This window comes from Rhyacophila brunnea, unplaced genomic scaffold (assembly GCF_057557595.1).
Source record: "Rhyacophila brunnea isolate RB1 unplaced genomic scaffold, BYU_Rbru_1.0 scaffold_19, whole genome shotgun sequence".
Lineage (NCBI taxonomy): Eukaryota > Metazoa > Arthropoda > Insecta > Trichoptera > Rhyacophilidae > Rhyacophila > Rhyacophila brunnea.
Window position 1 is genome coordinate 5,697,020 of NW_028232848.1, and position 9,663 is coordinate 5,706,682.

The window sequence follows — 9,663 nt, forward strand, 5'->3', positions numbered from 1 at the left end:
GAATTTAAAACTAAAATTTACGAGGTTATGTTGTTTTATCTGTCACTTCCTCGTTTATTTATTTTAAAATATTGTCATTTAATATAGATCAGAAGAAATACGACTATTCGGAACTGTCGATTCCATCATTATATAGTAAACATACTATTTTAGAAGACAAGTTTATCAAGTAATATTCTAATATTGACCAAATAGATTTACCAAATCAGACAGTCATATTATTATTTTTAAATTAAACGATGATTTCTTTCAGGTGGTCAACATAAAATGTTCCGTACGTTTATTAGAGCGATATCCACAACCGTAACTGGCCATCGGAGGCAGGGATCGGCAAGGGTTTTCCATGAAAAGCATGCACTTCCAACCAATCCTGGAATTAGGCACCGGCTAAAAGCCATGGAAGAAGACGGTGATGATGTGGCTATCGGTCCAGACATGGACCTGTACGAAAACATGGAGAGTGACTTTTCAGCTGTAAGATTACACTTTTTTTTTTAAATGTTTGTTTCTTCTCCAGATCACGCAACTGAATTAGAGATAAAGGGTCTTGTGACTGGTTCTACGCCGTCGCTCAATGCCATCTGTCGTTGAGCGCAGTGTTGCCAACCGAACTATAATTATAGTACATTTTGATCTGCGTACTATAAAAAAAGTATAAACGTCAAAAATACCACAATTTTGCAAACTAGAATTAATTGAATTCGCCGGTTAGGTTAGGGGGTCATGAATCGTACGCCGTTGGGCGACGCCATTAACTGTCACACGTCATTTTTTAGATAACATGAAGCGGGTGACGTAGTAAGTATATTAGTCTATGGACGTAGTCTAAAAAACTAATGTGACAGTTAATGACGGTTAACCGTTTAGCATTTTTCGGTTGTAGGGGTGCTTAAATAAAGCAGGGCATTGGAATTTCTCGAATTCTCCATTATGTTTATGTGACAAACAAAAAACTTACATTTTCAACACGTCCTATAATTTTTGCCGAAATACTATAATGTCTTGGACTTAATTCGATGACAAATAGATAGCTGAATTCAACAATGGTGACTGACAGATAAAGACGGCGGAGGACCAGTCACAAGCACCGACATAAATACAATTATAAAGAGAAGAGGGACAGACAAAGATATAATAGACATTCATGTTTAGATACCAAGCTGGCACACAGAAAAATAATTGTAGGTTCGGTCCATTTACAAGAAATATCCATAATGATTTGCGGGCGGAAGGAGCTGGAGTTAAAACCTAGCAGGTGCCACTGACTTCGAAGTTCACCCGGCCTTCTACCAGTGGCGAAGGTTTGAGATAGGCTGTTAAGATCTGACATAAATAGTGAACACTAAACTTTGTTAGTCAAACATATTTGTTTTCATTGAACTAAAACTACAATGTTTAGATAGTTTTTTAAATTTAATTAAACTGCCTAATCCAAGCCATAGTAGATAATAGTCAAAGAATATTTTGTTTATAAAATATTTTTTATTGTTTATGTTTATGAGCAGGGCTTAATGAATTTTAAAAAACTAACCAACACGATTTGAAATATGTATTCTTAATTCAATGAAAACAGATAAATAATATGACTGAACAAGTATGCACTTTTGTTGGATCGCCCACAACATACCTGAACTATTATGGTTTTAGTTTTGGCAGGGTTTAATTGAATTGTAAAAACTAACCACCTGTATCTGCAAATTGTGTTCTAAGTTCAATGAAAACAAATATGTATTTGTGACAAAGTTTAGAGTGCACTATTTATGTTGAAACTTAACAGCCTACCTCCACCCCTCGCCACTGCCTTCCACTTACGTACAGTTTCAAACTTTTCCGGGAACACTTCCTATACCCAGACACTCCGTGCTTTGAGTCTAGCGATGAACACTTGGCTGCTATAACTATGTGTTATTGTGAACTGTGGCATCCGTCAGTAGTTTTTAGATGTACGTGGCCTAACGGTCATAATTATTAGGATCGTTCGCGTCTTGGTTTTTAGACATGCCACATCAACATATTAAAATAAACATTGCTTGCCTCAGATGGTTGCACCATTTCATGAGTGCCACAGTTCTTAACACAGGCTTCGCGTGTCATAGAATGCTGAAAGGAGAGGAACCAACCCGTTGAGAAGATTGTTCGATAAAAGGAAAATAAGTGGTATTCCATTAATCTAAATAATTTGCATTTTTTCTCATTCCTGGGGGGGGTCCAGACCCAAACCCCCCCCATGTATGCGCACTTACTTGATACCAATTAATATATTATATAAAGCAGAGGTTATACCTATTCTTGTCTGTGCACGAGAGGAATAAGAATTTACAATATTAAAGAGTTTGGATTACTAAAGCCATTGATCTCGTTTTGCTACAATAAAATCGTTTCAGATATTGATATATTCCACTTGCGTGAGTGAGTAGACATTGTTTCATAGATTTAAAAAATAGGGTCTTGACTCATTCTATGTAGGTACTTCCATGTACTTTTTTGTGTCCGGAAAATTATATGTACGCAGTTGGCCATATCACAGTTCACCGTAAATGTTGTATTTGAAACCGATGGCTGTGTAGGGCATTGTATGACCATAAGATGTCTTTGCCCCTTGCCACATACCCCTATAAAATGATCATATTCTCTCATTCTGAAAATCATTGTTTAACATTGAATTTACATCCATTTGATCATAGCTCATGGTGTTGTAGACTTTCCTTTGTTAGCTACTCAGTAAATTGAATATATCCATTTATTTCAGGTTCACAAATCACATCGTCAGCATGAAGAAGAGGCCACACGGAGCCGCGAATTGCTGAAAAGGAGGATAATTAGTCAGAAATATTTCGATGAGCAGTCGCCCAATTTTTTAACGTGGAGTGAAAAAGAACACATTCGCCATCTACATCAGACGGATCCTCGGGAATGGACACCAGAAAGACTAGCGCAGAGTTTTCCCATTAATGAAGATGGAGTTCGGGTTTGTAAACAAATATTTACTTATATATTATCTACAATATTATTTACACTGTGGGCACTTTCTTTTAAATTTTTGTTCTTTAAGGTGCTTTTAAACGATCAGTTTTGCTATCCAATCAGTCTCCGTTTCCCTCAGCCGTCAGATAAACTGACATGTAAATGCAAAACTGAAGCGGCCGACTGAAACCAAAACGGAGACGAGACAGGATAGATTTTCTATCAATTATGGTATCCGTTTTTAGAGTTGCCAGTTAAATTGACATGTAAATTAGTATGTTGCCATATTAATTTTAATACTACTTTTCTAAATTGGATTGAAATATTATAATTTCTATAAATATAGGTACTGCATTACACCAACCACGAAGGTATTTATAAAAATAATATTAATTTTTTGTGGATAAAAAAATACGTAAATATACACCGCCGTTTCCGAATTGACCTGGCATCTGAAACCTCGACTGAATGGACAACTGATCGTCTAAATACACCGCCGTTTCAAAACTGAACAGACCAAAACGGAAACCTCGACTGAGCGGACAACAGAACTGTCGTTTAAAAGGACATTTAGGTTTACAAAACAGAATAATATTAAGGGGTTATTGCAAGACAATGATATGCCTGCCATAGAAACATAGTTTGGAAATATGAGCAATTTAATGTTCTTGTTCGTTCACTGTCACAGGAAAAATTACTATCCTCATTAAAATATTCGATATATCTCACATCTAATTATTCTGTTCGGAGCAGAAGCCGTGGATGACTGACCGATATCAATTTTGACTGGCATGGCATATCATATTATTGTTATAACCATTTTTATAGCAAAATTTGAATTTGTAAGAACTATACATTGATCATAATTATTGAGACATCTGTGTATTTTTTTTTTTTTAAAAGTGTCTTAAGTAAAACGTGAGTGTATGTATGCCCTGGGAATTGGTTTTATTCAAAATCAACAAATTCATAATTATGTAGCATATACGAGGGTGGGTCAATAAGTCCTTAGAAAAGCCGACAGGTGGCGCGACTAGTACTGTAAGCGGTTTGTTTTCATGCAGCGGCACTACCGATTCAGTATGCTGCGAAGTTTCAATCAGATTGGTCGGGTTGTTGTGTGTTTCTCGTACATTTAAAAAAAAAATTTGCTTGTGGAAAATGGAAAAATGGAAAATGGAGAAAATTGAGTTTAGAGCTGTTATTAAACATTTTAATATAAAAGGGTTAACAGCAAAGGAAATAAAAAATGAGTTGAATTTAGTTCACGGCATATCTGCTCCTTCACTTGCAACTATTTATAACTGGTTAAATGAATTTAAACGTGGTCGTACATCAACAAAGGATGAACCACGCTCAGGACGTCCTGTAGAGGTGACTACACCAGAAATGATCAACAAAATCCACGATATGGTGTTAAGTGACCAAAGATTAAAGTTGAGTGAGATAATTGAGGTTACAGGGATCTCAAAAGGTAGCGTCATTTCTATTTTACATGACAAATTGGGCATGAAAAATATTTCTGCAAGATGGGTGCCGCGTTTGCTCACAGTCGACAATAAACGCAATAGGGTGGTGGCCTCTAAAGCCCTGTTGTCGCTCATGCAACGCAATCCGGATGAATTTTTTCGTCGCTTTGTGACTGTAGATGAAACATGGATACACCACTATACTCCCGAGACGAAAGAACAGTCAAAGCAGTGGATTGCGAAGACAAACCATGTCCAAAGAAGGCGAAAACCGTAAAATCAGCTGGTAAGGTTATGGCTACTGTATTTTGGGATGCACGTGAAATTATTTTCGTTGACTATTTGGAAAAAGGAAAAACAATAACAGGGGATTATTATGCATCTTTATTGGACCAGCTAAAAAACGAAATTGAAGAAAAACGGCCTCATTTAAACAGGAAAAAAATCCTCTTTCATCAGGACAATGCCCGTGTTCACACATGTTTACGATCAATGGCTAAAATTGAAGAATTGAAGTTCGAATTGGTCGACCACCCACCGTATTCGCCAGATTTAGCCCCCAGTGACTTTTTCCTTTTCCCAGACTTAAAAAAATGGCTAAGTGGACAACGTTTTTTTTCAAATGAAGAAGTCATCGATCGGACAAATGCTTATTTTGAGGACCTTCCGAAAACTTATTTTTCTGACGGTTTAAAAAAAATTGAGAAACGTCTAACCAAGTGTATTGAGCTCCAAGGAGATTATGTTGAGAAATAAAAAAAAAATACAAAAATAAAAACTGTTTTAATGCTTTTTTCTAAGGAATTATTGACCCACCCTCGTATCATTGTCTTGCGATAACCCCTTCATATGTGAGCTTTATTGAAAACAAACAGAAAAAATGACTACAATATAGATTCTAAATATTTTGGTAGTATTAATTTTTATTTTTCTTCCAGAAAATTATTAAAGTCGTCTGGAAACCAGCTTCACAGTCACGTATCGACCGGCATGATGGTTCGGCTCTTAGAAATTGGAAGGAACTCAAAAATGGGACTATAGAAGACATGACGCCTGAATTGAAAGCACACGTTTTGAAATTTACAAAAAGAGTCATTCCTCCAAGATCCGAGGCAGCGACCAGACAGTCTCAGTTGATCGAAATGAAAATAAAGGCACCGGTCGGCGAATTTGGAAGCATTGTTATACGCGAGCAAAAACCTATAAACAATGCAAGTGTAAAGCAAATAGAAGCGGCCGATGATATTAAATATGTGGCTGACGATGCCGTCAGAGATGTTGAATCGTCCGACTATAAATCAAGATCAAACTCTTTGACGGTTAGAAATAATAAGTCGCTCAATAAAAATACTTCTCAATTAAATACCCTTGAAGGTTTGAGAAACAATATTATTGAAAAATCAGAAAATTTAGAGAGTTTATCTCTAGTGGATAAGCTAATCGTTTCGCCGATGCATGAGGCGGAACAAGTTGAAAGTAAGAAAGTTGAAGAATCGGAGCCTGTCAATTCTAGTATACAAATTAAATCAAATGTGACTGCTGTTAGTAATTTTCAAAGCGAACCCGAAACTCTACCGTCTCGTATTTTCGCTGAGAAAATAAAAATTCCTGACAAAGCGTGGAAGAAGGGAGGCACCTACAAAGTTGAAGATTGTTATTATGATGATGATGGACTGTTTCTGTATAGGGTTCCAGGAATGGTTAATAGCGTGAAATGAATTACTTATCAAAGACAGTTGACCTTCGATTTACTAAAGTTTACTATGTAATGAAATCATAAACATTTTTGCATTGCGGGACAAATACTTTTTGCATTAAATATTATATTTGTGATTAGCACCACTTAGAGATGCTTTTTAGAAGTGATTTTTACGGATGACACATTTACTATCAGCACAATAATTGTAACTCATGCCGAAATTTACTAACAATTATGAAACCGAGGTATTATTTCAAATTCCTTTAATATATAGGCGACCATATTTTATGATTTTCTATAAAGTTATCTGATTCCTGGATGGCATCATGTTGTCACCAAATATCAGAGGCGAAGGGTGGAGTTAGGGTTTTAATATCCAACATAAATAGTGCTCACCACAATTTGTTAGTCATGCATATTTGTTTTCATTGAACCAAGACTACAAATTGCAGAATAATGTCGGTTAGTTTTTAAAATTCAATTAAACCCTACGTAAACCAAGCCATTATAGATAATCGTCAAAATTTTTTCGTCTATAAAATATTTCAAATGATGCCATGAATCATATTTAATTTTGGATATTTTATAGATAGAAGAATATTTTTTATCTATTATGGTTTGCTTTAGCCAGGACTTGTATGAATGAATTAAAAAAAAACTTACGAACACCATCTGTAAATTATGTATTCTTAATTCAACAAAAACAAATAAGTTTGACTGAAAAAGTGCACTGTTTTTGTCGGATCGCCCATAGCATACCTAAACTATTATGGTTTGGTAAGGCAGGGTTTAATTGATTTTCAAAAACTTACCGGCACCAAACCAAACAAATAAGTATGATTGATAAAGTTTAGTGTCCACTATTTATGTTGGATCTTAACAGCATATCTCCACTCCTCGCCAGTGGCGCACCCAGGATTTAATATTGGGGGGGGGGGGGGGGCATGGAGGAGAATGTAAATTAGTCCTGTAGGCTCTTTTTCTTCTTCACAGCCTAATTTCTCGTTTATCGGTCTTTTGTCTATTGCACTTGGTGTACCTACACCATGGTCCCCACATCAGGCTAGGATATTTGGGTGGCCACCTATCTACCACAAAGATTAAAGGCAGTGTGAAACAATACATTAACGTTTTTCAAATTGTGTTTAATTTCAAATAAGGGTACTTACTTATACAGTGAATTATTGGCGATTTTTATAACATCTACTTTAATAATGGAGCTGTCGAGTATTGACACATAATAATCAAAAAATATATTGCACAATTATGTAAGTAATTGAAAATGTTCATGGCCATGAAGTATAATAGCGCCGCAGGCGACTTTTTTTACTATTGAAGCTAATTTATGATGTGTGTTTATCTCACTTATCTGGTCAACCCGACACGCCGGGCCCCCCACAGCCCGGGCCTCCAGACTAGAGCCCTGTCAGCCCTCCCCAGCCATGACCTACACCACTCCGGAATTCGGGTGGACACCGAGAATTTTTTGACAGTTCCATTAGGGATTGGGTTTCTAAAAAAACCTGACATTGGTGTTTCGAAATTTTTGTGTTAGAAATTTAAATCTAAGAAATTTTTCTAAAAAGGGTGCTGTAGAATTATTACAAATCATTTTTTTGCCGTGTTTTTACTTGTCTGAGCTTAAAGGTATAGTTTATTGGCTTTCAATTTCAATGTTTAAAATCATTCTGATAATTTTCATTCTTGGGGGGAGCCAGGGCCTCTTGGCCCCCCCCTCTGGGTGCGCCACTTCTCCTCGCCACTGCTAAATACATACATACATTTTCTAATTTTTATATAAACCTTGTGTATTTATTCAATGAATAATATAACTTAAGAATGTTGCAATCGTTATTGAATTTCCAATAGTTATAGATTAACTGAGAAATTGATTACACGGCGAATAAATTTTTCCATCTATCCCATTGAATCGAGAGTCAACTGAATGAAGTGTTTATGTAGTAAGTATTATCCAGCATTTTGTAAATAATCGTGTTGTGGAAATAAATAGAAATACCTTTTATTAATTAAAAAAAAAAATATTATGGTGTTTCTTCTTCTTCTTCGGCCATATCCGCCGCTTAGTTAGAGCATATGGACACCACGCGCGCCTCCAAGAATCCCTGTCGCTCGCCAGTCATCTTGCATCGTTCCAGGTCAAACCAGCATCTCGTAGCTCCGCCGTATACACTCTATAAATAGTATTTAGCAGCCGTCCAGCACGCCGGAATCCGGTTGGCTTGAAGAACAGGCACGTCAGGTTGAAATTGTCTTCTGGCATTCGCAGCACGTGGCCGAGCCAGATCCAACGTCGCCTCTTCATTCTCAACGTAATAAGAGGCTGCTTGATGTGTTCTCTTATTTCCTCGTTACTCCTAAAGTCATACTCACCGCACACCCAGTATCCGTCGCAAACATCTGTTCTCGAACCTCAGTATACGGTTGCTCTTAGCCTTCGTAAGGTGCCGTGTAAGGTAAATTAAAGATTTAATCCATTACAGTTATAGCGGTCAATGACTTCGGGCCTTGTCAGCATTATTTCGACAGTGTAAGAATTAGTAAGTCATTTAAACTATCGCACAATCATCGCATCTACTGTCAGCATATTCTACACGTGTGACATTCTTCGATGGGATCGAAACGTTCAAAGTAATAATGCGGAGGCCAGCATATTTCTCAATTGCAAACTTCATTAGCAATGACTCGCAATTTACAGAATATTCATGCATATAATGAGTTAGACAGTTTAAATACCTATTAGCATCAATCTTAATCTCTCCACCGAGACTCGGACCTCGGAACAGTATCATAAGTATTATAACATAATGCTCTTGTAACATACTCTTGTACCGACTGTTTACGCTGCAAATAAAACTCGCTCCTCCATCCATCGGAGCAACCACCAAGTCTCGACTTCTCATCTCTCCTCCTGACGACTCTCCATCTACACCCCCTGATCATCCCCAATCACAGCGATCTCGTCCCTCAACAACGAGACCCGCCAAACAGTAGACTCCTAATTATTCGGGCTAATATTGATAAACGAAAAACACAGATAATCCGAACTATAGGTTTTTCTTTTTAAAATATTTATACATTTTTAAAGCAGACAATTATTTAAACATGTTTAATACTCATTATTTATTAAGAAAATCTGTGATTTTGGTTTGTTTGCAGGAATCTTTCTAATATCAGTTCGAATTTTCCTAAGCGAGGTTCATGTTTATGAAAGCGAGCGATTTTTTTAAAATTAATTTCATGCACGGATAATCGGGAGTATACTGTATTAACATAAGAAAGTGTGTTTAAAAGACTATCACATAATTAGTGTTAAGTGTGCTATCTTTACATGAAAATATGTAAGTTATTTTCTGACATAAAATTATTTTTAAAAGAAGCTTTCTTGATAATATGAGATTCGATTATTGCAGATTTCAAGAAAAAAAAAAGAAATTATAACTCTGCCATCTTATTTAAAGGATTTGAAGTGCTGTTATAATAAATGAGATTGCATCGTATCAAATTGTTTGT

At 36.3% G+C, this 9,663-nt stretch overlaps 1 protein-coding gene across 2 annotated transcripts; it reads left to right on the forward strand.

Annotated features, from left to right (window-relative positions):
• On the forward strand, nt 1-9,036 carry LOC147072675 (uncharacterized). Of its 2 annotated transcripts, XR_015070534.1 has the most exons (5): nt 1-169; nt 254-474; nt 2,750-2,968; nt 5,372-7,035; nt 7,851-8,157. XR_015070534.1 is itself a non-coding variant. In XM_085945945.1 (4 exons), the coding sequence occupies exons 2-4, from the start codon at nt 268-270 to the stop codon at nt 6,149-6,151; spliced, it is 1,206 nt and encodes a 401-aa protein (XP_085802071.1). In that variant the 5' UTR covers nt 1-169; nt 254-267; the 3' UTR covers nt 6,152-9,036. The 2 variants fall into 2 exon arrangements, 1 of the variants encoding a protein (XP_085802071.1); XM_085945945.1 differs by having other exon boundaries at nt 5,372-9,036.
• The last annotated feature ends 627 nt before the right edge of the window (nt 9,037-9,663 follow it).

What these genes read in the sequence shown, in the direction of transcription:
- LOC147072675 (XM_085945945.1), top strand. Translation starts at nt 268, where the DNA reads ATGTTCCGTACGTTTATTAGAGCGATATCCACAACCGTAACTGGCCAT. An exon ending in TGGAGAGTGACTTTTCAGCT is followed by an intron (nt 475 to 2,749) that starts GTAAGATTACAC and finishes CATTTATTTCAG; the next exon opens with GTTCACAAATCACATCGTCA. An exon ending in TTAATGAAGATGGAGTTCGG is followed by an intron (nt 2,969 to 5,371) that starts GTTTGTAAACAA and finishes TTTTTCTTCCAG; the next exon opens with AAAATTATTAAAGTCGTCTG.